This window comes from Bos javanicus, chromosome 7, assembly GCF_032452875.1.
Source record: "Bos javanicus breed banteng chromosome 7, ARS-OSU_banteng_1.0, whole genome shotgun sequence".
Lineage (NCBI taxonomy): Eukaryota > Metazoa > Chordata > Mammalia > Artiodactyla > Bovidae > Bos > Bos javanicus.
Window position 1 is genome coordinate 7,499,290 of NC_083874.1, and position 26,604 is coordinate 7,525,893.

Here is a 26,604-nt window from a genome sequence, read left to right on the forward strand (position 1 = left end):
CAGAGACAGCCACAGGGAGTGAGCAAAGGAACCTTCCCCTGGATCCCCAAAGTCATCCCCAATCCCCTTCACTCACAGTTACTCACCAAGCCAGGGTTTTAGAGTGCCATAGAACTGCATGTCTTTGGGTGCAATGGCAGCTGAAATGAATAAAGAAAATCAGGGGCCACGTAGATGGGAAGGAGAGGGACTTTTGCTGAGGGATGGAGGCTTCCAGCCAGGAATCTACATTCCCTCTCCAAGACCAATATAACAGAATGGGACCAAGAGCACAGGAAGCTGGGAAGGGAGAAGTGACCAGACCAGGCTGCAGCACAGAGAAGAGCAAAGGTAGAGCCCATAGACACAACTCAGTGTGCTTAGACACACCCCAGAGTGACACAACATGCCCCAACATTCCTTGACATAGCCTACAGAGTCCAACACATTCTGACACGGAAGCAAAACCCAGCCCTCTACAAAACACCTTTACAGGGACCAAGAACACCACACCTGCCCCAGCACGGGGACCTCTTCTGAGACATCTGACATGGCCCCATGTGTTACCATGGCCTGACATGGCCCCAACATGCATGACACAACCTGAAATGATGCAACAGCGCTGCCATGGACCTGAAGACCATCTGACCTGTTCCCAGGGTGCCCCAGGCAGGCTCCAGGCAGGACTTGAATACAGTGACCTCACAGACATGAACCAAGTGTGATCCAGGCATACCTTAAGACCTAAAACAGGCAGGATTCACACAAGGTCTCAGGCATTTCTCAAAGTGACCCTGATCCCCAGACCTGAGGCAAACCTCACATGTGGCCCAGGAGTGATTAACAGGAGAACCAGACAATCTCTAATGACATTTCAGATAAGAACCGGAGAGATTCCTAGATGCCTCAAATGTCCTTGGCCACAGGTGAGCTCCAGACATGACTGAGAACATCTTTGAGCTCAGGTATAAAATATACTAGGTGGCACCAGGTATAACATACACCAATTGTAACCAGAATCCATGTGGATACATAAATGTGACCAGATGTAGCCATGCAGCAGACACTGCACAGACATGACTGGAGGTCAGGCAGGTGGGAGTCTGCCGTGAGAAACAGTGGTACCCTGGCCACACACACCCCCGCCACTGTCTGCATCATGATCAGCTGCCCAATTAGAAGCAACACAGACCATGACAGGGGACAAGCTGTGGCCAAGGATCTACCTGGAGCAAAAAGCACAGGTTTGATGCAGGTGGGGTGGATGATGTAGATGACCACGTGCCAGGGCCCCACTCACCAGCAGCAAGCATCCCCATAGGTGCCGGCCAGGCCCTGTGTGTACAGAAGACCTTCCTTCCAGCTCTGAATCTGGAGAGGAACAATTAGGACCTAATTCAAGCTCTTCTAGGCTGCCAGAGGGAAGGACCTGCAGGGCAGAGAGCCGCACCTGAAGCCATGAATCAATTTCATCAGTTGCTCCTCTGTCCTCACGCTTTCTCAGGCTCCTTCCCCACACTCTCCATAAAGGACAGCTGGATGTCCCTTCAGGTGCAGGGATAGAAAGGGTCTTTCCCTGTGTGGACCCAAACACCACGTTCAACTCACTTCTCTCCCACCCCCATATTCCAGATAAGGAAACTGAGGCTCTGAATATTGAAATGACTTGCCCACAGTCACACAGATACTATGCCTGACACATGAGGCCAGGTGTGCCTGAATCCAGGGTCTGAGTTCTTAACCACTGAACTGCTCTGAGCCCTAAAACAATAGCTCAGGTAACCCTGTGCCTGCCAAGACATGCAATCAGACTCTCAGGAACATGGGAATTGGTCTTATGACCCCAGACAGGCAAATTAAAGGGAACCTTCAACTTTTTCTAAAACTGTTTTTAATGAGTTCACTTTTCTATGGGGGTTGAGCTTGGAGGATTCAATCTTACCAGGATAAGAGGGAAGCCATCACAGATGAACACAGAACTAAATGATGAAAACAGATTTCTGATGACATTTTAAGACCCAGATCCAGCTGTCCTGAAGACATCTTCCTTGGAGTTTACAGTCAACTGATACTCTTTCTTTGTATAGATCATACAGGGTTGAGTTTCCACCACTAACAGCTGAAAGAAACTTCAGCAGCCAGAGAGAGCTAGGGCCCTTCTCAGAGTCACTCAGCATTCTGGTGTCAGAAACCAGGTCTCTGTCAGAAGCTGCCCATTCCCCTGCTTGCCTGGTCTGTCTGTGGATGGGCGGGGCAGGGGACAAAGTTAGGGAGCCAGGGTGGGATGAGGTAGACTCTCCTCAGGGAGATTCCTGGGCACTGTGTTGGGGGCCAGAGTGAGGTACCCCGCCCGTGACAAAGGTCATGAGGAAGGAGGCTCGACATACGCAAAGGCGGGATCGAGCCTCAGGAGTCCCCCTGGAACTCCTCGAGCATCTACCCCCATAACCAGAGCCTGCCTACTTTACTACTTTGTGCTCTTACCTACACCTCTGACTTTACAGGGGGCTGTCCCCCACCTCTTTCAGAGAAGGAGTTAACCTAGAGCTCCAGTCAATAAAAACTCTTGGGTGTGACAAGAGTGTTTTAACCTACAAACTCCTCTGAAGGTTCTCTAGCCTGCCTGACAGGCTCGTCGGGCCACATGTGATTGCTCACAGCCTCCCAACCGTGAGAGGCACGAGATGCTTTAAACCCTCTAAAAACAGGTTCTTTAGAGAAGTTAGAAAACTATAAGTATAGTGGGCTAATTAGAAATTGTGTTGGTGAAGGGTTTTTCATTTGTTGAGCCAACGTTTGTTGCTAAGTCTCCATATCCCCTGCCCTTACACACATTAATGAATATATAGAAGGAATAAGTATTAACCTTTGATATTAATCACGTTAGACCTTAGGCTAAGTAAATTCTTTCCTTAACTAAAACCCACTACACCCTCACCCTGTAGGAATGTAACCTTATTTGGGTGGCGTCTGTTTTGAGACTAATCAGCCCTGGAGAAATAAGTGTCCTGACTGACTGACCGCTGTCACAAGGAGAGGGTCGTAAATTGTCAGCAGGCCCCCTGGCCAGAAGATGATGTAACACCCCTAAGACCTCTGTATACATTTGTGTGAAGCACCTGACTTTAATAAAAGTCAGGACTGCTGTCCCCACGTGACTTTTGTATAACATCTCAGTGTATAAAAACAGACTCTGGAAAATAAAGAATTGGGATCAGTTTCTCGAAATACTGGTCTCCCCATGTCGCTCTCTCTCTCACTCTGGTTGAGTCTCCATCTGGAGCGCGGAACCCACCATGCTTACTAATTATGCCTGGGCTTCTAAGATCCGACCGGGGAGGCCTCAGTGTCTCCTCTCCTTCGGGAGAACGGAAGGACGCCTGCGGCCTACGTAAGTGGTGCAAACTTCTTGTCTTGAAGTTTTATTGGTCTCCGGCGTAAACCAAGCCACTCAGCCTCTTTTCTCCACTGAATTTTCCTACTGAGCTATCCTCATCCTATTACTCTTTATATCTTTGATAAAATATTTAAATAAATAAATAGGTCGCCGACGCCGTCCCCGCTTCGAATACCCTGGATCAGCCGGGAAGGACCCCGGCAGGTGGCGCCCGAACAGGGACGATTCGAAGGTAGGTCCCCAACCCTTTCCCCAGTGTTGAATTTTAGGGACGGATAGGACCCCACTCAGGGTGCCGCGGACCCCCCTGTAGGATAGACAGGGCGAGTAGGAGTGGGAAGTGTTGAAAGTGTTAAAGAGTTAGAGAGAAAAAACGGTTTCTGAAGTTAAAAGGCCAAAGAAAAGCCTGATCTTTTGAAAGCTAAAAGCTTTATCTTCTATTATGTTTAACTTTCTGACATGGATAACACTGAAACTAAGAATGGCAACTCTTTATACAAGTAATCTTGAAACTGTTAAAGCTACTGTTAATTTAGATACTTGGGTGAAGGTGAAAAAAACAACTGAACACTTATCCTATAAATATGATTAAAAATGTTCTGGACCCTCGTCATGAGGCTGTGGGATGACCTATGGGAGAGGCTATAGCGGTGGATGGTAGTGGGTCTCCACCTTCTGCGCAGATCATATTTTCTGCCATTGACAAGGAAAAGGAGGGACACTGTGCTCTACCTCCCGAGGAGTGAGAGGGCTTACAGGACGCTGCGGCCGGGCGCCCTGGCGAGCCCCCTCTCCCTCTGCACAAACCTTTAAAAATTTGTCCAACAATTTCTGATTTAAGGCGACTACCCCACCTCCGCTTGCACCTCTCAGGGCCTAGGAATTCCCCAGTTTACATCCAAAGCCTCCCAGAGCATTGCCTAAGGTTGAAAAAGATTAAAAAGTTTTATTTTTAAAGAAAGGAGCTTTTGAAAAATACACAATATACAGAGCCTACTCCTTGCAGAAAAACCCCCTCAGGGGGGCTTCACCCAAGCAAAAAAAGAGAGAGAAAGAAAAAAGAAAAAAAGTGAAAAAGAAAAAAGGAAAGAAAATAGAGAAAGATCTAAAGATAGAAAAAGAACTAAAGAGTGAAAAGGAGAGAGGAACGGAGGAGGAAGAAATCAGGGAATGCAGCAAGATAGAAAAAGGGAAAAAGGAAGTTAGAAAAAGAGATACAGAGAGAGAGGGAGGAGGAAAGAAAAAGTTAGAGAGAAAGATGGTAAAGGAAAGAAATGAAAGAAAGACAGTAAGAAGGAAGAAGGGAGAATGAAAGAGGGAAACAAGAAGGAAATGATAGAAAGTAAAAGAGAAGAGAAGAGGAAGGAAAAAAGATAGAGTGAGGGAAAGAAAACTTGAGAAAGATTTAAAGAGAAGAAGGAAGAAAAAATCAGCAGAGGAGAGAGGAGAGGACTTACAGGACACTGTGGCCAGACGCCCTGGCGAGCTACCTCCCCCTCTGCGCAAACTTTTAAAAAAAACTTATCCACCACTTTCTGATTTGGGGCGATAGCCGCCGCCTCCGTTTGCGCCTTCCAGGGCCCAAGAGTTCCCCACTTTGCCCCCAAAGCCTCTCAAAGTGTTGCCTAAGCCTGAAAAAGATTAAGTTTTTTAAATAGTGGAGCTTTTAAAACAGACTGCATGCACAATATGCAGAGCGTGCTCCTTGGAGAAAACCCCCTCAGGGAGGTCTCACCCAGGCTAAGAAAAAAGCGGACCGGTAAGGGGATTTAGCAACAATTTTAACCCCGGACTTGCGGTTGCTCCGATTCCAATGGGAGTGGCTGGCCCCCTGCCTGAGGGCATTGTAGGACTTGTGCTAGGGTGTAGCTCGCTTTCTTTTCAAGGAATTTGGGTGGTGTATGGTGTAGTAGATTCTGATTATATTGGAGAAATTAAAGTTTTGATCTCGCTGCCTACCAAAACTGTGCAAATTAATAAAGGTCAAAGAATAACACAGTTTTTGCTTTTACCTTACTATTAGACAAGAAAAACCTTGACTTCTCAAGCTAAGAGCCACAGAGCATTTAGATTTAGTGATCTAGCTTTTTGGGTGCAGGGAATTACAGCTCCAAGGCCTTTAAAAGATCTTTTAATTCAAGAAAATAAAATGTCAGGGCTATTAGACACAGGAACAGATGTCTCTTAACATTGCTGGAAAAGACTGGCCCAGTCCCTGGCCCACACATACTACTAAAAATGAGTTGGTGAGATTAGAGAAAGTGATATGCGGGGTGAGAATGCTGTAGAAAAAAAAAAAAAAAAAAGGTGAGGGAGAGTTTAAAACCTTGAAGAGTAGTGAGTTCCCTGTTGCTGGAAGTATTCAAGCAAAGATTAGATGGTTGCTTGTCATCTAAAAAGCTATAGACCAGATTTAGGTTACAAAACAAAAACTGGAGAAGCTTATAAAGATGTTGTGCAACACCTCTTTACTTCTCATATTTAGGTGCCAAAAGTTTTGAAAACTGACAATGCCCCTTTGAAGCTGCGGAGAGATTGTTTACTAACTGTAAATGATTTCCAAAAATTATTAGGGGACATTAATTGGATACGCCCACATTTAAAACTGACTACTACAGATTTAAAGCCTTTATTTGATTGCTTAAAAAGCGATCTTAATTCCAGTTCTAAGAAAAAGTTGACTAATGAAACAGGCTCTTGTCAAAGAAGATGAGACTTTAAATGATCAGTTAATTAAGATTAATATTACCAAAAGATGAGATTAAATTATTCTTGCCACAAAACATACACCTACAGGGTGCTTGTGACAAAAAGGCCCATTGGTTCCATCTACCAGTGACCCCAAGAAAAATAGTTTTATCTTATCCCAGCTTGGTGGCACAATTAATTATAAAAGGAGGAAAAAGAAGTGTGGAACTTTTTAGAAAAGAAGTAGCAAATATAGTAATTCCATTCAATAAGGATCAACTACAAGTCTTTTACAAAGTAGTGATGATTGGCAAGTTGCCCTGATAGATTTCAGGGGTCAAATTTTGTTTCATTTGCCCTCAAGCCCCACAGTAGTTAAAAGTTCAAAAATGTTAGATTGGCATTTTGAGGGTACATGTGGAACTTTCCAACCCTATGTAGTTCCTACGCTCCCCTTACCCTATGGGGGAGGGACGTGCTATCTCAACTAGGAGATACTCAGAGAAGGGTTTTCTCAATTTCTTAGTTATCAACAGGCTGTACAATTAATACTATATATATTATTATAAATACATAATACAAATATATTTGCCTAATTACAGTTTGCCTAATTAGATAAGGGTATAAATAAAATATAATAAAGGTATACCTAATTCTATTTATAGATCTATACTTAATTAATTTGTATATAAATTAGTATGTATACTATATATGCATATTATATATATACTGTATAATTAAATATATATTACAGTAATATAATGTGTGTGGCTGATATTAATTGGTATGGTTTGATGTGCTGTGATGATATATGGTCTATATACTGTATAATTATATTATATATGTGTGACATGTGCTATTACAGTACATTGGTTTGTGTTGGCTGGTATTAGCTGTGTACGTGTTGTATTGCTGTAATATATATTAATTAACATATTAATTATGAAGATTAATTCAAGTATATTGATTATGTCAATAAGTTTATATTTGTTGCCATGTATAAATACATATATAAATACATTTTGCATTTAGATATATCTGTATACCAAAATGAGATAAGGAGGTTATACATTTATTATTTAAATTTATACACAGACCTAAACTAAACATTAGACCTAAATTAACATATCCCAAAATTTAAAATGTAAATTTTAAAAATTAAATTGACAACTGCTTGACAATTCCTTTGCCATAAAACCCCCATAGGTGTAATTGGGGTGGCCAGACAAAAAATTGGTTTTATAGCAAAACGGCCCCCTAGAGTGGGTCCATCTTCCCGCTCAAACTAAAAAGGTAGTGGCTTCTTATCCGGGATTGATAGCTACTTGGATATTAAAGGAAAAAAGCGGAGCATTAAATTATTTGGTAAAGAGCCATCAGAAATTGTAATTCCATATAATAAGGAACAACTTGATGCTCTTCTAATGTTTGATGAGGACTGGCAGGTTGCCATAGGAAATTATTGTGGTCAAATTCTGCATCATTTACCTTCACATGTTTTGCTGAATTTTATATCCAGACATCCAGTTATTTTCCCTGTCAGATGTAAACAATCTCCTATTCCAAATGCTCAGATAGTTTTTACTGACGGGTCAGCAAATGATAAAGCCTCCATAGTCACTAAAAATCACCAAAAGGTTTTAGAAACACGGGAAACTTCAGCTCAAAGAGCTGAAATAACAGCAGTCATAGAGGCTTTTGCTGTGTTTGGAGATGAGGAATTTAACCTTTATTCTGATTCTCAGTATATTGTCAGGTTGTTTCCACACATTGAAACTGCGTTTTTTGTCTAAAAATAAAACTACCATATTTCATTTGTTAACTAAATTACAGCAACAAATTTGGAAAAGAAATAAAATATTTTTCATTGGACACATTCGGGCTCATTCCGGATTGCCCGGCCCTTTAAATGCCTTTAATGATTTGACTGACTTGTTAACCAGAAATACAGTGGCTACTGTGATTGAGGAGGCCAGAGCCTCTCACTTACTTCATCATCAAAATGCTACTGCTTTAAGATATCAATTCCAAATTCCCAGAGAGACTACTCAAGAGATTGTGCGCTCTTGCTTACACTGCCCCACTGTTTATAATATAGTCTACCTATAGGAGTTAACCCTCGCGGTCTCAAACCTAACATACTCTGGTAAATGGATGTAACTCATATCTCTTCATTTGGAAAACTTTTCTTTGTTCATGTAACTATAGATATCTTTTCTCATGTCCTTATTGCAACGTCTCGTACCGGAGAGGCAGTTAAAGATGTTATACAACATCTCTTTACTTGTTTTTCATATTTGTGCCTACCAAAAGCTCTGAAAACTGACAATGCTCCTGCTTACACTTCTAAGTCTTTTTAGGAATTTTGTTTACAGTTTCAAATTAAACACAATACAGGCAACCCTTACAATCCCTGGGGACAAGCCATTGTGGAAAGAGCACATCAAACATTAAAGATCCAAATTCAAAAATTAAAAGAAGGGGAGTTTAAGTATAGCTCTCCCCAACAAATCTTGCAACTTGCTCTTTTTGTAATAAATATGTTAAATGACCATTCAGCTGGAACTACTGCAATGCTTCGTCATTGGTGCCTGGAGCAATTAAATGCAAAACCATTAGTCAAATGGAAGGACCTCCTTTCCGGACAATGGAAGGGTCCTGACCCATTATTAATTAGCGGTCGAGGATGTGCTTGTATTTTTCCACAGGACGCAGATTCACCAGTTTGGGTTCCAGACAGGCCAGGTTCGCGGCGCGCACTCGCTCGCCCCGCCCACCAGGCAGCCCTCGCCTCTGTGCCTCCAGCCTCGCCCCGCACCCTCCTCGCTGCACCCCGCGACCTAGAGCAAAGAAGTTTGTGCAGCGAGTGAGGGCCAGAGAGGAGAGCGCACCCGCAAAGTGCCGACCAGACCAGCGCGACGCCCGCCAGCAGGGGAGACAAGATAAACATCGAGATCCCGGCGAGACTGACAGGGCTGCTGCAGCATGAACTCCAACCAGAAAATAATTCTACTTATTCTGTTTTAGCTTGTCCACCCTCGCCTTATGTTTTCCTTTTTACTAATGACTCCAACAAACTTAATGTAGGCATGAATTATTCAGGTGGACCTAACGTAGTGACTTGTGAACAATGTATGCTTTCATCTTGTTTAAACCCTCAATGTAATGTTTGCTCCTTTGTGGTGTTACAATGCCCATCCTATCTTATGGTGCCTATATGATAGCTATGGTCTTACTGTGTTACAACTGCAGGATTTAATGCGATCGCGACGGTTTGTGGTCTTGCTTATCCTAGGAATATCAGCTTTGATAGCAACAATTACTTCTGTTACTGCGGCAGCAGTATCATTGACTCAACAAGTGCATACTGCCCAATATGTTGCTACCATGTTTAAAATTGTCTTTTTAACTCTAGCAACTCAGGAAGCTATAGATAGGAAATTAGAGATGAGAGTAGACGCCTTAGAAGAGGCAATTATGCATATTGGGATTGAGTTACAGGCTTTAAAGGTGAAGATGGCTTTGACGTGCCACGCTGATTACAGGTGGATATGCGTGACATCTTTGAAGGTAAACGAGACAGATTATGAATGGGAAAAGATTAAAAATCATGTCTCAGGTGTTTGGAATAGCTCTGATATTGGCCTGGACTTAGGGAAACTTCATAATCAAATACAGACCTTGGAACACTCTTGGCTGGATTTTACCGCCACTGGAGCAGCTAATGATTTTTTTAACACCTTCTCTAACTTTATTTCTGGAAAAAATATTCTGTCTAATATCCCTAGTCTGTAATCCTACTTCTCATAATCATTCTTCCTTGTATTGTCAGGATTCTCCGGCAGAGCATTCGGAAGCTCGCGACTGAGCTGCATCTGGTTGTTTTAAGAAATAAAAAAGGGGGAGATGTTGGGGGCCAGAGTGAGGTACCCCGCCCGTGACAAAGGTCATGAGGAAGGAGGCTCGACATACGCAAAGGCGGGATCGAGCCTCAGGAGTCCCCCTGGAACTCCTCGAGCATCTACCCCCATAACCAGAGCCTGCCTACTTTACTACTTTGTGCTCTTACCTACACCTCTGACTTTACAGGGGGCTGTCCCCCACCTCTTTCAGAGAAGGAGTTAACCTAGAGCTCCAGTCAATAAAAACTCTTGGGTGTGACAAGAGTGTTTTAACCTACAAACTCCTCTGAAGGTTCTCTAGCCTGCCTGACAGGCTCGTCGGGCCACATGTGATTGCTCACAGCCTCCCAACCGTGAGAGGCACGAGATGCTTTAAACCCTCTAAAAACAGGTTCTTTAGAGAAGTTAGAAAACTATAAGTATAGTGGGCTAATTAGAAATTGTGTTGGTGAAGGGTTTTTCATTTGTTGAGCCAACGTTTGTTGCTAAGTCTCCATATCCCCTGCCCTTACACACATTAATGAATATATAGAAGGAATAAGTATTAACCTTTGATATTAATCACGTTAGACCTTAGGCTAAGTAAATTCTTTCCTTAACTAAAACCCACTACACCCTCACCCTGTAGGAATGTAACCTTATTTGGGTGGCGTCTGTTTTGAGACTAATCAGCCCTGGAGAAATAAGTGTCCTGACTGACTGACCGCTGTCACAAGGAGAGGGTCGTAAATTGTCAGCAGGCCCCCTGGCCAGAAGATGATGTAACACCCCTAAGACCTCTGTATACATTTGTGTGAAGCACCTGACTTTAATAAAAGTCAGGACTGCTGTCCCCACGTGACTTTTGTATAACATCTCAGTGTATAAAAACAGACTCTGGAAAATAAAGAATTGGGATCAGTTTCTCGAAATACTGGTCTCCCCATGTCGCTCTCTCTCTCACTCTGGTTGAGTCTCCATCTGGAGCGCGGAACCCACCATGCTTACTAATTATGCCTGGGCTTCTAAGATCCGACCGGGGAGGCCTCAGTGTCTCCTCTCCTTCGGGAGAACGGAAGGACGCCTGCGGCCTACGTAAGTGGTGCAAACTTCTTGTCTTGAAGTTTTATTGGTCTCCGGCGTAAACCAAGCCACTCAGCCTCTTTTCTCCACTGAATTTTCCTACTGAGCTATCCTCATCCTATTACTCTTTATATCTTTGATAAAATATTTAAATAAATAAATAGGTCGCCGACGCCGTCCCCGCTTCGAATACCCTGGATCAGCCGGGAAGGAAGGCCCAGAATTAGAAGTGGCTGAGCCACAGGATACGGTCAAGAAACCGACCCACTGGAGAGGTGGATGTCACAAAAATAGCAGCCCAGATCATGCACCAGACATAAATTTTCATTGCTGGGGATCTGGGGATGAGTGAGGGCAGACCTGCCAGGGGGCCTGGGATGCTATGGATGCCCACTGCATCACTCTACCCTCTGCTTTCAAATATATCTGTTCATTGTTCCAGATCCAGTTCCAGCACCTCCTCTTCCAGAAAGCCTTCCAACATGCCCTGACAGAGGACCTTGCTTCTTTTTGGGTCGCCACAGCCTATCTCCCTCCAGCCAATTCCTGACCAACCATACCAGGTCAGGGATATCCTGTTCCATCTCTGAGTCCTGAGATTGGGACATCTTTCAACAGGGCACCAGAGTGGGGTATAGATAACAGAGTGAGGAAGAAGGAGACAGTGAAATGGGGGCTGATGAATATATGAAAGAAAGGAGGAAACGGCTGAGCCAGAGAGGGGAGGAGGGGCCATGGTCCTGTAGGGGCCACATCAAATGTTGGCAAGGAGGAGCTGGAATCCCTCAAATGTGTCATGGCACCCACCACCACAAGCTCTGCCTGGGTACCTGAGGCGTTGGTGATGCTCCGGAGCATGTCAGGGTGGCAGAAGATGACCATTGGGATAATGGGGCCAAACCAGATCAAATATCCACGGGGGTAGTTGGCCGCCATCTGAGTGAAGTAGATCAGGCCCTGCTCCGTGGAGGGCACCTGCAAGCAAGGGAAGAGCCATCACTTCCAGATGGAGCAGTGGACAGTATGTCAGATTCTGTACAGATGGAGAGAATCTCTGCTTCCTCCTTCTCTGGGGGCAGAAGGGACATGGAGCATCTCCAAGTCCCAAGGATGTACCCCAGGACACAGGGAAAAGACAGGCTCTCTACCCATAGGGAGGTTGACCTTGACTTAAGAAGTCAGATTTTTCATGTCCTGGGAGTGGTCCCAGTTCCAGGAGTGCCTACAGGAGGAGATCCCTATGGGGGAGGTTGTGGATGCAGGGTGGCCTCAGGACTTCTCCCTAGGTTTGGGTCCCACATCCTTTCTCTGGATGGTTCACATGGCCTCCAGTTCCTTACATGGTAAAGGGTCTGCAGACCTGGGACCTTCCAGCCCTGGCAGATCCCAAGGGACAGACATTAATCAAGAAAGCATCTCAGACCTACAAACTTTCTCTGTTGGCTAGGCTCTGTGAAGAGTGCATCCTGTCTGTCTATTCCTCTGCAACCTCAGGATACAACTTTCAATCACACCACTTATAGATGAAGAAACTGACACCATATGCAGCCCAACGGGAAGAAGATGATGCTCCTAGAGAAGCGTCAGGTCCATCAGGATGCTCCATTCAAGCTTGACAAAGGTGCTCCAGGTGCTCTAGGCAGGTGAACATACGTCACTTTTACTTTGGGGCTTTGTTCCCCTCTCCCCAAGGACCTCAGGTGAGGGTTCAGTGCACTTTGAGAACTGGTCCAGAGAGAGAGAGTGACTCAGCCAAGGTCACACAGCAAGAGGGGCCGCAGGAAGGAAAAGTCCAGACCAGACCACACAGCCAAGCCCTTGGAGGGAAGAGCAGAACTGCAGTAATTTTATAACATTCCTGTCACCTCCAGGGCTTGCAGAGACCATTTCTAGACCCAGACTCTCAGGAAATCTACACAGCAAGCTTTGGAGTGCCCCCTGTTCTGGGCTTCTGAACTTTGCCATAATAAACAGGAAAATTGTAGTCAAGTCCTCCCTCAAGTTGTAGTTCTCATCCCAGACAGGAAAGAAAAAATGTTCTCATCTCTCAGCCGGGCTGTTAGATGGGAAGGGCTGGGTACTCATTCCTTTGACCTTGACAGAAGAGGGTAATGGCAAGTTCGTCACCTAGATAACCAAACATTTATTTTGCATGCTTACAGTATGCCAGCCCTGGAGTACACACTGTAGTGACTGCTCCCTAGAACTAGCATCAAACTGCTGCTGCTAAGTCACTTCAGTCGTGTCTGACTCTGTGTGACCCCACTGGAAGGCGATTAATATATAATTGGACAATTGACTGTTTATTAATCATAAGCAGAACCAATTCAAAGATCAAAGTCTGGGGCACAAAGTTGGCAAGTACAGAGGGCTTCTTAAAGAAGAAGTGAACTTTATCCAGGTTGGGCAATGAGCCCATTGGGATATCTTGGGAGGAGAGAAGGTAAGATTAGAGGAAGGGATCCTGGGAGAGGGTATGGGGAGCTGTGGTCCTATAGGTGGGGGTGGGGAGTTGATAGCCAATTCCTGTGGGACAGCTGTAACCCAGAATGAAAAGACACAGGAAATGGACCACAAGCAGAGCAGACCCTGGACAGCACCCTTGAGGAGACCTCAAGGTCACCATGGAAACTGGAGAGGCCAGGAGACCAGGCTCTGTACAGCCTGAACTAATGTGCTGCTGCTGCTGCTGCTGCTAAGTCGCTTCAGTCGTGTCCGACTCTGTGCGACCCCATAGACGGCAGCCCACCAGGCTTCCCCGTCCCTGGGATTCTCCAGGCAAGAACACTGGAGTGGGTTGCCATTTCCTTCTCCAATGCATGAAAGTGAAAAGGGAAAGTGAAGTCTCTCAGTCGTGTCCGACTCTTTGCGACCCCATGGACTACAGCCTACCAGGCTCCTCCGTCCATGGGATTTTCTAGGCAAAAGTACTGGAGTGGGGTGCCATTGCCTTCTCCGTGCACTAATGTATGGAAGTCAGGCGGGAAATGGACCTCAAAACAGACTAGGGCTGGAAGGACAGGATGTGGGGAAGGTCTCTATGGCAGAGCAGAGGAATGAGTGAGTGAGGAAGAGGGGGCTCCCTGGCTTCCCTTGCTTCTCTGCTGTCTTAGACCCCACCCCCAACCTGAGCCCCATTCCTGACCCTCAGAAAGTCTATCCACCCTGATCCCCCAGACCCATTTTGCTGCCCATACTCACCAGGTTCATGTGACCCAAGAACCAGTTCGGTTTTGGGGGCTGCAGGAAACATCGGAGGCGGCGAGAGTTGTTGTAGAAGGTGTAGGTCCAGGCCAGGACACGGGCCAGGATCCAGGAGACCCCAGCCAGGAGCGGCAGCAGCCACGGGGAGGCTGCCAGCGGCCCGAGTCCCAGCCGAGATAGGCTCAGCTCCAGCATCCTGTGGGGCAAACAGGGTGAAGGCTGAGCTCCTGAGGGTGAAAGAAGAGGCAGTGATGGTGAGCTGTGAAGCAGAGATAGAGTGGAGGAGCAAGGGAGCAAAGGGCAGGGTCAGTGCTGGGGACAGGGCAAGACAGGCTCAGAAATGGGCAGACATGGGCTCAAAAAAGGAAAGTCAGGGTAAGAGGGAGAATCAGAGACAGAGAGAGATAGAAAGACACACACACAGAATGTTTGTGTGTTAGTTATCTACTGACATCCACTCATCTCCCAGACCAGCTTGTTCCCTGGAGCCACCCCAGGCCAGGCTCCCCAGCCCCATGACCCCCAGCCTTTCACCTTCTGCCAAGAGCTGCTTGTACTGCACAACTCCCCTCCTCCTCCTGGGACGGCGTGGTCTGACCCTGACCCAAGAAAAAACTGCCAGGATCCACACTAAGCCAGCCAATCCTCACTGCCTGCTTACCTCCTCCCTATCTGGAGGCTGTCCAAATAAAGGGTGAGGCCTGTGAACAAGTTCAGGGTCACAGTTTGTACACTGGATGCTCAGGACTCATCACATCCCAAATGGGAAAATCGTGGGGCAGGTAAAGATGACTCTGGGCTCCCAGGTGTGCAGCCATACCTGCTGCTCTAAGCACAGTGTAGCAGATAAAAGCATGAACATTCAGGTATCATGCAAGCAGGGCCTAGCTCAGCCTTGTCTGAAGTCATTTCCAGGGCTCCTCTCCATGCCTGGGCCAGGAGGGTGTCATGTAACAGAAATATTTCTGGGCACAGAAACAGGGAGCTCGGAGACCTGAACTCTCTGACCTCCTGGTGACACAGCCTGACAAGAATTCAAGTCCTGCTTCTCAGCAGCCCAGGGCCCAGGTTGAGACATGACTGCTGGGAGCAGGAGCAGAGAAACACCCCCGGCTGAGAATTACAAAGGAATAAAGGACTCAGTCGGAAGAGGGCATCTTGAGACATGAAGGGTAAGGCTGCAAGGGACCTAGAGAGAATAGTATGCACACAGAAGAGGCAGAGCTGGGAGTGGAGTTCTGACCCACCCTCATTCATACTGTGGGCTTTGAAGACCCTCTCTGATCTCAACCTTCCTATCTGGGAAATGGGATGTTGGATGAGACCCTGAAATAAGATTTGCATAAAGGAAACAACTCTGTGTGACAACTGTATATGAGAAGTGCATACTGTGTGCTGGGTCCCTCAAAAAGCATGCCTACAGTGTGTCAGAAGCTCTGCATAAAGCGTGCCTGTTATGTTCTGGATGGGCTACTGAAAGTGCACCTACTGTGTGCCAAGCACTCTGCATAAATCCTGTCTACTGTATGCGAGGTGTTCTACATGGCCAGGGTGTACTGAAGATTCTCCACAAGGCGTGCCTACTAAGTGCTGAGTCCCTACACAAGGCACACCTACTATGTGTTAGGTGTGGTGTGTAAAGAAAACCTACTGTGTCTTTGATAATCTATGTAAAACACAGCTGTTGTGTGCTGAGTGCTCCATGTATAGTATGCCTACTGTATGTCCAGTGCTCTACATATAGTAATCCCACTGTGTGCAGGATGTTCTTCCAGCAAGATAATGCATCACCTTTCCCTCAGGGCTCTGGGCCAGCACCCTGGGGTCAGGCAGACGGGCCCAAGTGATGGCAGAAGGAAAGATACCTATTTAACAAAAGAGTAAACTGAAGTTCATAGAGGTAAAGCTCTAACCTAAGTTGCAAAGCTGGAAAGAAGCCAGGTCTGTCATACCGCCAAGCCTAAGCCTTTCTCCTGTGCTATACTGTTCCACTCCCATACATAAGGGATGACACTCTACTAATCTGGGGGCATTTATAATGGTGGATTCTCTGCCAATATGGTCACCCCAGTGGAGAGATATCTTGAGGTCCTCGTATCATCACGTGGATCATCTTCCCACATCTGGGATGAACCACCCAGTGGATCTGGTGTCCCCTCCTGGTCCTTCCTTGATCCTGTCCAGAATTGTCCTGTGGTGTGGTCTCAGGTGACAGAGAACTTGAAGGATGGAGCTCCTGGCAAAGAAACTGAGCAGGGGAGTGGGGAGAGGACTGTCCTGAAACTGGTGGAATGCTAGAGAGACTCCAAACATCCTTCCCCTCAACACTGGCTGGGGGATTCAAGTGGAGGATCCTAATGTTCTCAGGGGTGTGGGGTGCATCTTCCCCCAAGAATGACCTTCTCCTCCACAGGGGTAGATTTTGCCTCCTGGCAAGTTCATTCACATCAGGGTTAAAGTGGCAAGGCCAGAATATGATAAACCATGAAATGACAACATACACATAGAAGGAGCCCCAGTGCCTGAAGGGGTTCAACTCACTGCAGACCAACTATGGGCCAGGAATAAGCAGGAAGCCTAGAGCAGGAATGGCAACCACCACCCAGCATTTGCCAACAGGGGCCACTGAAGCTGTTTGACACCTTTTCATGTATGAACTTTTTTGTTTGCTTTTCATTTTAGAGTTGGGGAAACTGAGACTGAAAACTATGTGAGTGACTCACCCAAAGTCATATATGTGATGGAAACAGGCTGTGACCCAGGCCTCACGCTGGGTAGCCTGAACCATGAAGCTCTCCTTCTTCCCTGTGTGTAAGTGGGCATTTCATTAGCATCACCTCTCATGGAAAATGGGAGGGATCACTAAGAGACAATGCTTACAGAACACAGAAGACAGAGGAAGGGGTCAGTAAATGCAAGTCATTGTTTGTTGTTGTTGTTGTTATTGACGTAATCTTCCAACAGCCTTGGCCCAGTTTTACAGAGGAGGAGCTGGAAATTCAGAGACGTGAAGCAACTTGCAGCAGCTCCCCAGCAAATTAGTTAAATAAGATTGTACAGGTGATAGCAAAGCCTGACACATAATAACACTCATTGTAAAACTGGGAAGGAGAGAAAGGTTTGCATCAGGCAGTTCCAAGGCTAGGCTGCCGAAAGTGTGGTCCTCAAACTGCCATCCCACCATATCACCTGAGAGTTTGCAAATAAATACAGAAACCCCCGTGTGGAAACAGACTCCGAACTGCATCTAAATAGATACCTAGGGGAACTGTGTACACTGCTTCGAGTTTTAGGAAGTGTTGCCATAAGACTCCTGAGCCTGGATTCAGAAAAGGACACAGGGAGCACAGTGCCTTCCTTCATCCTGCTAATTCTAATTTTCAGTTATAAAGAGAAAAATCTATACCTTTGGAGCTGTTCCTACAACCATGATTGTTACTATGTCAGGCACGGGGATGCAGCAGTGAGCACTGCAGATATTTTCCCTGCTGTCAAGGGGCTCACATCTTGTGAGGAGATGGGCAATGATTGAATGAATCACCAAGGATGTGTCAGAGAGTGGTGAGTGATGTGTCCAGAGAACATCCTACCTTAGTCCAAGGGTGTGGATGGGCAGAGACCTGAATGAGGAGCAACAGCCTCCAAGAACAGACATTGGGTAGAACATCCAGGCTGCACAAAAGGGCAAGTGGGTGTTGTCCTTTGACATCTGTGCTAAAAGTTGATATCATGTGATTGACCTTTAGCATCTGGTCCCATTACTTCATGGCAAATAGATGGGGAAAAGGTAGAAGCAATGACAGATTTTATTTTCTTGGCCCCCAAAATCACTGCAGATGGTGACTGCAGCCATGAAACTAAAATTAAAATTATCTACAAGCCTAGATAGCATATTAAAAAGTAGAGATACCACTTTACTGACAAAGGTTTGTATAGTCAAAGCTATGGTTTTTCCAGTAGCCATTTATGGACCATAAAGCATTGGACCATAAAGAAGGCTGAGCACCAAAAAATTGATGCTTTTAAACTATGGTGCTGGAGAAGACTCTTGAGATTCCCTTGGACAGCTAGATCAAACCAGTCAGTCCTAGAGGAAATAAATCCTAAATAGTCATTGGAAGAATTGTTGCTGAAGCTCCAATACTTTGGCCACCTGATGCAATAATCCGACTTGTTGGAAAAGACCCTGATGCTGGGAAAGATTGAAGGCAAAAGGAGAAGAAGACTGCACAGGATGAGATGATTAGATAGCATTACTGACTCAATAGACATGAATTTCAACAAACTCTGGGAGATAGTGGAGGACAGAGGAGCCTGGAATGCTGTAATCCATGGGGCTGCAAGGACTCAGATGTGATTTAGCTATGGGACAACAATAAATTGATCCTTATGAAGGGCAACATGCAGAGCAAATTCTAGCCCCATATTGAAGCTCTAAGCAGGTATCTAACTTTCTGTAGCCAGGACCAAATACTCAAGCCACAGCAGGTCTCTGTAGCCAACACAAGGACAGGGTCTACTGGCCTGGCTCCCCTGACTCCTGGATCAGGTGGTAGAAGGGAAAGGGGAGGCAGCACAGGAGGCAGGCACACTCAGAAGAAGAAATTCTGTGCAGAACCTGAGGAGGCTGGAGCATCCCCAATGGTTTTTCATCAAACACAAACATCTCAGCTGCCAAATCACAGAAGCCTGGCTTATGAAATGTCCCCCAGCCTGTGTTGAAAACACTTCACCCACTGTGCCTTCTCCAGGGGTTCTTCCATCCTCATCCAGAACCGTTCAGTGGGCAAGCTTGTATCACATCAGCTATTCTGGTCACTTGGTGTCACCCCTCTGAACCACTTTCTTCATATGTGTTAAATAGGCTGATAGAATGTCACAGAGAGTTGCAAACATCGTATTAAACAAAGACAGAGTAGGGGAAAGTATGTTTCAAAAATGGTATGTGAGTAAAGGTTCCATTCATAAATGAAACAGGAACGTGTGTGTATGTGTGCACACTTTGCGCATGTATTGGGAAAAAACCAAAGGAATCCACTCACTGTGGGGGAATTGGAGGAAGTAGAATTGTAGTCTCAGTCCCCTGGCCATGGACAAGTACTGGTCCCTGGCCTGTTAGGAACTGGGCCACACAGCAGGATGTGAGCGGTGGGAGAGCAAGCCAGCGATGCTTCATCTTTATTTAGTCACGCCTCGTGGCATTCCCAGGGTTCCCTGGTGGCTCAGCTGGTGAAGAACCCACCTACAATGCGGGAGACCTGGGTTCAATCCCTGGGTTGGGAAGACCCCCTGGAGAGGGAAAAGGCTACCCACTCCAGTTTTCTGGCCTGGAGAATGCCATGGACCACATAGTCTGTGGGGTCACAGAGTCGGACACGACTGAGCTGCTTTCACTTTCACTTTCATGGCTATCCCATCACCCCTAGATGGGACCATCTACTTGCAGGAAAACAACCTCAGAGCTCTCACTGAATCTGTATTATGGTAAGTTGTGTAATTATTTCATAATATTCCACAATGTAATAATAACGGACATATAAAGTATACAAAAAACGTCATGCGAATGAATCATCTGAAACCATCCCTTGTGCCACCTCGTCAGTCGAAATTTGCCTTTTGTAAAACTGGTCCCTGGTGCCAAAAGGGTTGGGGACCCCCTACTCTAATGCATTGATCACCCACACTGAGCTGCTATAATTTCTAAGACACGATTTTTTTTTTAATTTATTTATTTTAATTGGAGGCTAATTACTTTACAATATTGTATTGGTTTTGCCATACATTGACATGAATCAGCCATGGGTATACATGTGTTCCCCATCCTGAACCCCCATCCCACCTCCCTCCCCATCCCATCCCTCTGGGTCATCCCAGTGCACCAGCCCCGAGCATCTTGTATTGTGCATCAAACCTGGACTGGCGATCTGTTTCACATATGATAATATACATGTTTCAATGCCATTCTCTCAAATCATCCCACCCTCTCCTTCTCCCACAGAGTCCAAAAGACTGTTTTATACATCTGTGTCACTTTTGCTGTCTCGCATATAATGTCATCGTTATTGTCTTTCTAAATTCCACATATATGCGTTAGTATACTGTATTGGTGTTTTTCTTTCTGACTTACTTCACTGTGTATAATAGGCTCCAGTTTCATCCACCTCATTAGAACTGATTCAAATGTATTCTTTTTAATGGCTGAGTAATATTCCATTGTGTATATATACTACAGCTTTCTTATCCATTTGTCTGCTGATGAACATCTAGGTTGCTTCCATGTCCTGGCTATTGTAAACAGTGCTGTGATGAACATTGGGGTGCATGTGTCTCTTTCAATTCTGGTTTCCCAGGTGTGTATGCCAGCAATGGGATTGCTGGGTCATATGGCAGTTCTATTTCCAGTTTTAAAGGAATCTCCACACTGTTCTCCATAATGGCTTGTACTAGTTTGCATTCCCACCAACAGTAAGACACAATTTTTAAAAGAAATAGGAATCTGGAATGGTGAGGAGCACATTGTTGTCTAGTCACTAAGTTATGTCCAACTTTTTGGGACCCAATAGACTGTAGCCTACCAGGTTCCTCTGTCCATGGGATTTTTCCAGGCAAGAGTACTGCAGTGGGGTGACATTTCCTTCTCCAGGGGATCTTTCCAAGCCAGCGATCAAACTCACATCCCCTGCATCAGCAGGCAGATTCTTTACCACCGAGCCACCTGAGAAGACACAGTTGGCACATAAAACGGATGAGCAGTTCTTATTTCATCTTGCCATGAAGACACGTCTCCCAGGAACCGGCCTGGCATCTCTCTAGAGCTTAGGCAAGAGATAGATGGGCCCTGGGCAGAGCAGCTGGACTTTGTCAAGCAGAATAAATTGTAACTTTGTTTTCCCTAACACCCCAAGGACAAAGTTAATGGCAGGAACTAGCTCTGCTAGAACAAAGAGATAAGATGAGCAAATCTATCGCTCCTGAGGTCAAGGAAGTCTCCCCCACTGCACACGCAGAGTCAATAAGGGAGGGGTTGCCGCCCCATAATAGGTATTGTTGAACCTCCCCCAGGCCTCTGCACTGGTATCCATTCGGACAAAAAGATGTGCAAGTGTGTAGAGGAGGGTCCTAGCGAAGGTCTTCCCTGTAGGAAGGACTTACCTGTAGCTCAAATGGTAAAGAATCTGCCTACAATGCAGGAGACCAGGGTTCAATCCTTAGGTCAGGAAGATCCTCTGGAGAATGGAATGGCAATCCACTCATGGAGAATCCCATGGACAGAGAAGACTGGTGAGCTACAGTCCATGTGGTTGCAAAGAGTCTGACACTGAGTGACAAAACCACAGGGAAGGTCAGGTGTAAACAAAGAAATGAGATAAAGGACCAAAGGTAAATAAAGACCTGGAAGAACTGCCTTACTGGTGTGGGAAGCCATTCCCTCCTCCAGGGGATTTTCCTGACTCAGGGAGCGAATCCAAGTCTCCTGCATTACAGGCAGATTCTTTACCATCTGAGCCACCAGGGGAGCTCATAAATATGATTTAACTGCCTCTTTTCCATGCTCTTCCTCTTTAGAGGGGACACCTGCACTGTTTCTCTCTGGGTGTGTACTTCTGCCTTGCTTCTGTCCTAAATAAACAAACTTTCCCTGTGTGATTTTCCACATGTTATTCTGTGTCTCTGATAATAAATTTTGTACCCGTGTTTTACAGGCTTGCCTTAGAGAAATTCATTTTTCAAATGGGGCAAGAGACAATAGGGCATCTTCCTTCTTAGTCTCTAAGACTTGATGGTATAGAAGCTAGAATTCCCAGGGTTTTTTTTGCCTCCCCACCCCCAGGCTGCATGTGTGTTAGTCGCTCAGTTGTGTTCAACTGTTTGTGACCCTATGGACTGTAGCCTGCCAGACTCCTCTGTCCGTGGGATTCTCCAGGCAAGAATACTGGAGTGGGTTGTCATGCCCTCCTCCAGGGGATCTTCTCTACCCAGGGACTGAACCCAGGTCTCCTGCATTGCAGGCAGATTCTTTACCCTCTGAGCCACCAGGGAAGTTGTCCAGGCTATCCAAGTTCAATTCCTGTGCAAGAATCTAAAACTCTGCCTCAGTACCACCAGCTGCCATCTACCCAGGATCAGAACAAGCATGCAGGCTGCCTGCTACCTGAAATTTCACCATTTCTTTCCTCATGTTGTTGCTGTTCAGTCACTCATTGTGTCTGACTCTTTGTGACCCCATGGACTGTGGCAGGCCAGGCTTCCCTGTCCTTCACTATCTCCCAGAGTTTGCTCAAATTCAAGTCTATTGAGTTGGTGACACCACCGAACTATCTCACTCTCTGTTGCCCCCTTCTCCTCAGGCCTTCAGCATTTCATTTCTTTGTGTCAAAGGCAAATGGGCTTGCCAAGGGCAAATGTGCTGCCTCTGTGGAGATTGAACCCTGTGCTGCCACAGCTGCTGACCTTCAATACGCCCTGAAGGGAGTTCACGGTGGAGAATGAGGCACTTTGTGCCCCAGGAAAACTGGTGGAACAGGTCCTTAGATAATTAAATATTTTCAGGAACTGACTTCATAATCCCAATCCCTGTATTTCTTCATATCCAGAAAAGCATTAAACCCTCCATGGTGACATCAGCTCCTTGTGACTAGCACAAAACGTTTTGTAAGATAAGCGCTTGATTGCACGAACTCTCCCTTCACCAAAATCACATATATTCTCATTCCCCCACTACCTCTTTGGAGAAATTCCTCAGACCTATCTGAGATGCTCTCTCCAGGGCTGCAGTTCTCATTTTTCCACACTCCCCCCAAAAAAAAAACAAACAAAAAACTTCACACACAGCTCTAACATTGTGCATCTTTTGTTTGCTTTTTTTAAACTCAACACTCATCTCTTGGGAAAGTACAACTTCTGCCTTCAACAGAACTCACTGAGTTCAAAGTCTCAGCTCTGCCTCAGTGACCGTGTGACCTTGGGCAGTTCAGTTGCCTTCTCTGAGTCTCATATCCTCCTCTGTAAATCAAAAGGTAGGTTTATTTTCCCAGGTAATTGATCGTTCAACAACAACAACAAAACTGTGCTTGACCACCTACTGTGTACCACACACTCTGCTAGAACTCATGACATGGAATAAACAAGATAGACAAGGTCTCTGGATTATGGCTTTCTTGTCTGATGGAGGAGGCCAACAGGAAATAAGAACAAGTCAGATGGTGGCAATAATGAGTGAAATCAACAGCGTGAGATGTGCTAGAAAGTGACCAAGGGGGCTGCTGTAGACTGGACAATCAGGGAAGTCCTCCATGAGCACACAGCCTTTGAAGACACGGAGTAGTGGGTCTTGAATAAAGATCACCACCCATGCCCCCTAAAGCCTTGCTAGGACTGTAAAGACCCAGCACAAGTTGGGGTAATCAAATAGACTTTTTAAAAAGGTATCATTATTGCTTACTTCCTCAAACACACTGAAATACACAGAGAAAGGGAGGCAGTTTCATCCCATGTCATTATGTGGGAAAAGCAAGTATTAGCCTTGCCTGGTGGTTCAGATGGTAAGAAATCTGCCCGCAATACAGGAGACCTGGGTTCAATCCATGGGTCAGGAAGATCCCCTGGAGAAGAGAATGGCTACACTCCAGAACACTTGCCTGGAGAATTCCATGGACAGAAGAGCCTGAAAGGCTACACAGAAAATGGGGTCACAAAAATTCAGACATGACTGAACAACTAATTCATGCACACAAGGTGTACTGGACAGGCACATTGATGAAGAAATCTGGCCAGAGACTCAAGCAGGAAGCTACTATTGCATCTCACTTACCATAATAAAGATCAGGAAACCTAACCAGCCCCTGAGGGCACATGGAGCCTGAGCTGACCAGATCTGTAGACTGGGGCTGCCAACTTCTTGGCATACATACCAGAAGAACAAATGAGCTGGTTTTGGAAAAGGTAAGGCACAAGGAAAACTTCAGGAAGGTCCAAAAGACCCATTGTAAATTGCATTCACTTCCCTTGGTTGGAATTTATTGGGTGATGCTAGTTCTGACCACTCCAACCACTCAGAAGTGGAGGCACTCACTGGGCGGGGGTGGGGGGGGGGCGGTCAATAGAGAACATCCCTGTGGAGGGGGAAAGAGGGGTTTCTCACTCAAAAACCAATGGAGACAGCCCCTAAGAACATCACTCAAAGGGAGAAGAAAGTGCCTATAGGGAGAGAGGCAAAATTTTGCTCTCCATTCAGGTGTCTGCTTAGTCAGGGGGCAGAGGTACTGGCCAGGTACACAGGAGGTGAGTGAACTCCCATCTGTAGTGACATGTGGAGTTGAAACTGACCCAGGTTGAGAAAATGGACTACAGTAGCATTACTGAGTACAGATTTCTACTGCTCACCACAAGACAGGCAAAGAACAAGGTGCTGGGGCACAGAATAGTAACTTTTTTGGAAAGCTAGCAGACCGAGAAGATGGGCAACTGACCCAAAGAAACATCTTACTGGAGTTAGAAGTCAGGCTTCTTTTACACTAGAAAGGGAGGTAATGTGGTTGGTTGTTGTAGACTTCTTGGGTCCAGCCAGACACTGGAGGAGGTGTGATAATCCCTTGTTCTTAAAGCTCTCCATGCAGCTGTTGTCAAGATATTTATGTAAACCTACAAGAAGACAAGCATTTTCTGTTTTGCAGCATTTTATCTGTATATGAATGAAAAGGGTAAAAAAGAAGAGTGAAAAGGCTGCCTTAAAACACAGCATTTAAAATAAAAATGAGATCATGGCATCCAGTCCCATCACTTCACAGCAAATAGAAGAGAGAAAAGTGGACATACGTTCTTTTCTTAGGTTCTGAAATCACTGCAAATGGTGCTTGTAGCCATGAAAGTAAAAGATGCTTGCTCCTTGGAAGGAAAGTTATGACAAAGGTAAACAGTGTATTAAAAAGCAGAGACACCACTTTGCCAGCAAAGGTCCACATAGTCGAAGCTATGGTTTTCCCAGTAGTCATGTGTGGATGTGAGAGATGGACCATAAAGAAGGCTGAGCTCCAAGGAATTGATGCTTTTGAATTGTGGTGCTGGAGAAGACTCTTTAGAGTCCCTTGGGATGCAAGGAGTTACTCCTAAAAGAAATCAGTTAAAGATTCAACCCTAAATATTCATTGGGAGGACTGTTGCTGAAGCTGAAGCTCCAATACTTTGGCCCCCGATGCAAAGAGCTCACTCACTGGAAAAGACCCTGATGCTGGGAAAGACTGAAGGCGAAAAAAGAAGGGAGAGGCAGAGGGTGAGATGGTTAAATAGCATCACCAACTCAATGGACCTGAATTTAAGCAAACTCTGGGAGATAGTGGAGGGCAGAGGAGCCTGGTGTGCTGCAGTCCATGGGGTTGCAAAGAGTCAGAAGTGACTTATGGACTGAACAACAACACCAGTGAACAAAAAGTGTTATGGCTTTAAAGGTCAATCCTGGGAGGCAAAGTCTTGAGAAAGGGATATCATGTATATTTCAGGCTATAGGCAATGTTCTTTTACAAAGGTGCAGAGTCAGCATGCCTAACACTGGCAACACAGCACAAAGGTTAGAGATAAAGGAATAGATCTGATGTGAAGTCACATTTGTTCTTCCCTGTTACAACAGGAGTTTTTAGCCATCTACCTACAGCCTCTCTGGGTCGAGAAAGGAGATGACATTTGGTAGTGGAAGGCATCTTCAGGCAATCAGACAGCGTTAGAGGATTGACATCTATCCTTTCCAGTGGCCACCTGCTTGCAGTTTCAGCTCATCTCTCTGTATTCCAGGACCAGCTACTCCCTGTCCTTGGGATTGTGTCAGCTCTCAACTGATGCTAGCTCCCAGAGTGCTACACTTGATGGTTCCCCTTGGTCCTGTTGTCAACTGAAATGAAAAACACACAGTGTAAGAGTAGCGAGTTTCAGTTTAATTCAGAGACCCTACTGAGGACTGTAGCCCAGAATACAGCCTCTCACATAGCTCTGAGAAACTGTTCCAAAGAGGTAAGAGGGGAGGTCAGCATACATGTGATTTTGGCTAAGGGGTACAGACAATCCAATATACACCTTGGGATAAGGTTATTGCCAGTCACAGGGAACAGATTTCTCAGTTAATCATTGAAGTACTTTTCTAAGTATGGCAAGATGCAAAATTCAGGCTCATAAAAATTTTTTCCTGAAATATATATATATGTATAAGTATCTAAAGGCATTTTTTGCCTCTTTTCCCAATGTACAGAGTACCCCATCCTGTTCTCTGTGCTGAATAGTGACTGCAGTGGCTAATGATTTAATCCTTATAGAACCAGATAGCGAGAAGTATTTCTTGCTTACACAGCTCATATTTTGTAAACAGCCCCTACCTAAACCCAACAA

The 26,604-nt window shown here is 45.6% G+C and overlaps 1 protein-coding gene across 3 annotated transcripts in view; it reads right to left on the reverse strand.

The window, feature by feature from the left end:
* The window catches only part of LOC133250471 (prostaglandin E2 omega-hydroxylase CYP4F21-like), a 67,630-nt gene extending 46,662 nt beyond the window's left edge, over positions 1-20,968 (reverse strand). The window contains exons 1-4 of one of the 3 annotated variants that reach the window (XM_061421760.1): positions 20,808-20,968; positions 14,230-14,428; positions 11,859-12,003; positions 87-140 (exon numbers count right to left, since the gene is read on the reverse strand). In XM_061421760.1, coding sequence (XP_061277744.1) covers positions 87-140; positions 11,859-12,003; positions 14,230-14,428; positions 20,808-20,863 — 454 coding nt within the window. In that variant the 5' untranslated portion in view covers positions 20,864-20,968. Of the gene's footprint in view, positions 1-86; positions 141-11,858; positions 12,004-14,229; positions 14,429-14,684; positions 14,721-14,766; positions 14,870-20,807 lie in introns of those variants that run through there. The other 2 variants (XM_061421763.1, XM_061421761.1) reach the window with 2 other exon arrangements.
* Between the last annotated feature and the right edge of the window lie 5,636 nt (positions 20,969-26,604).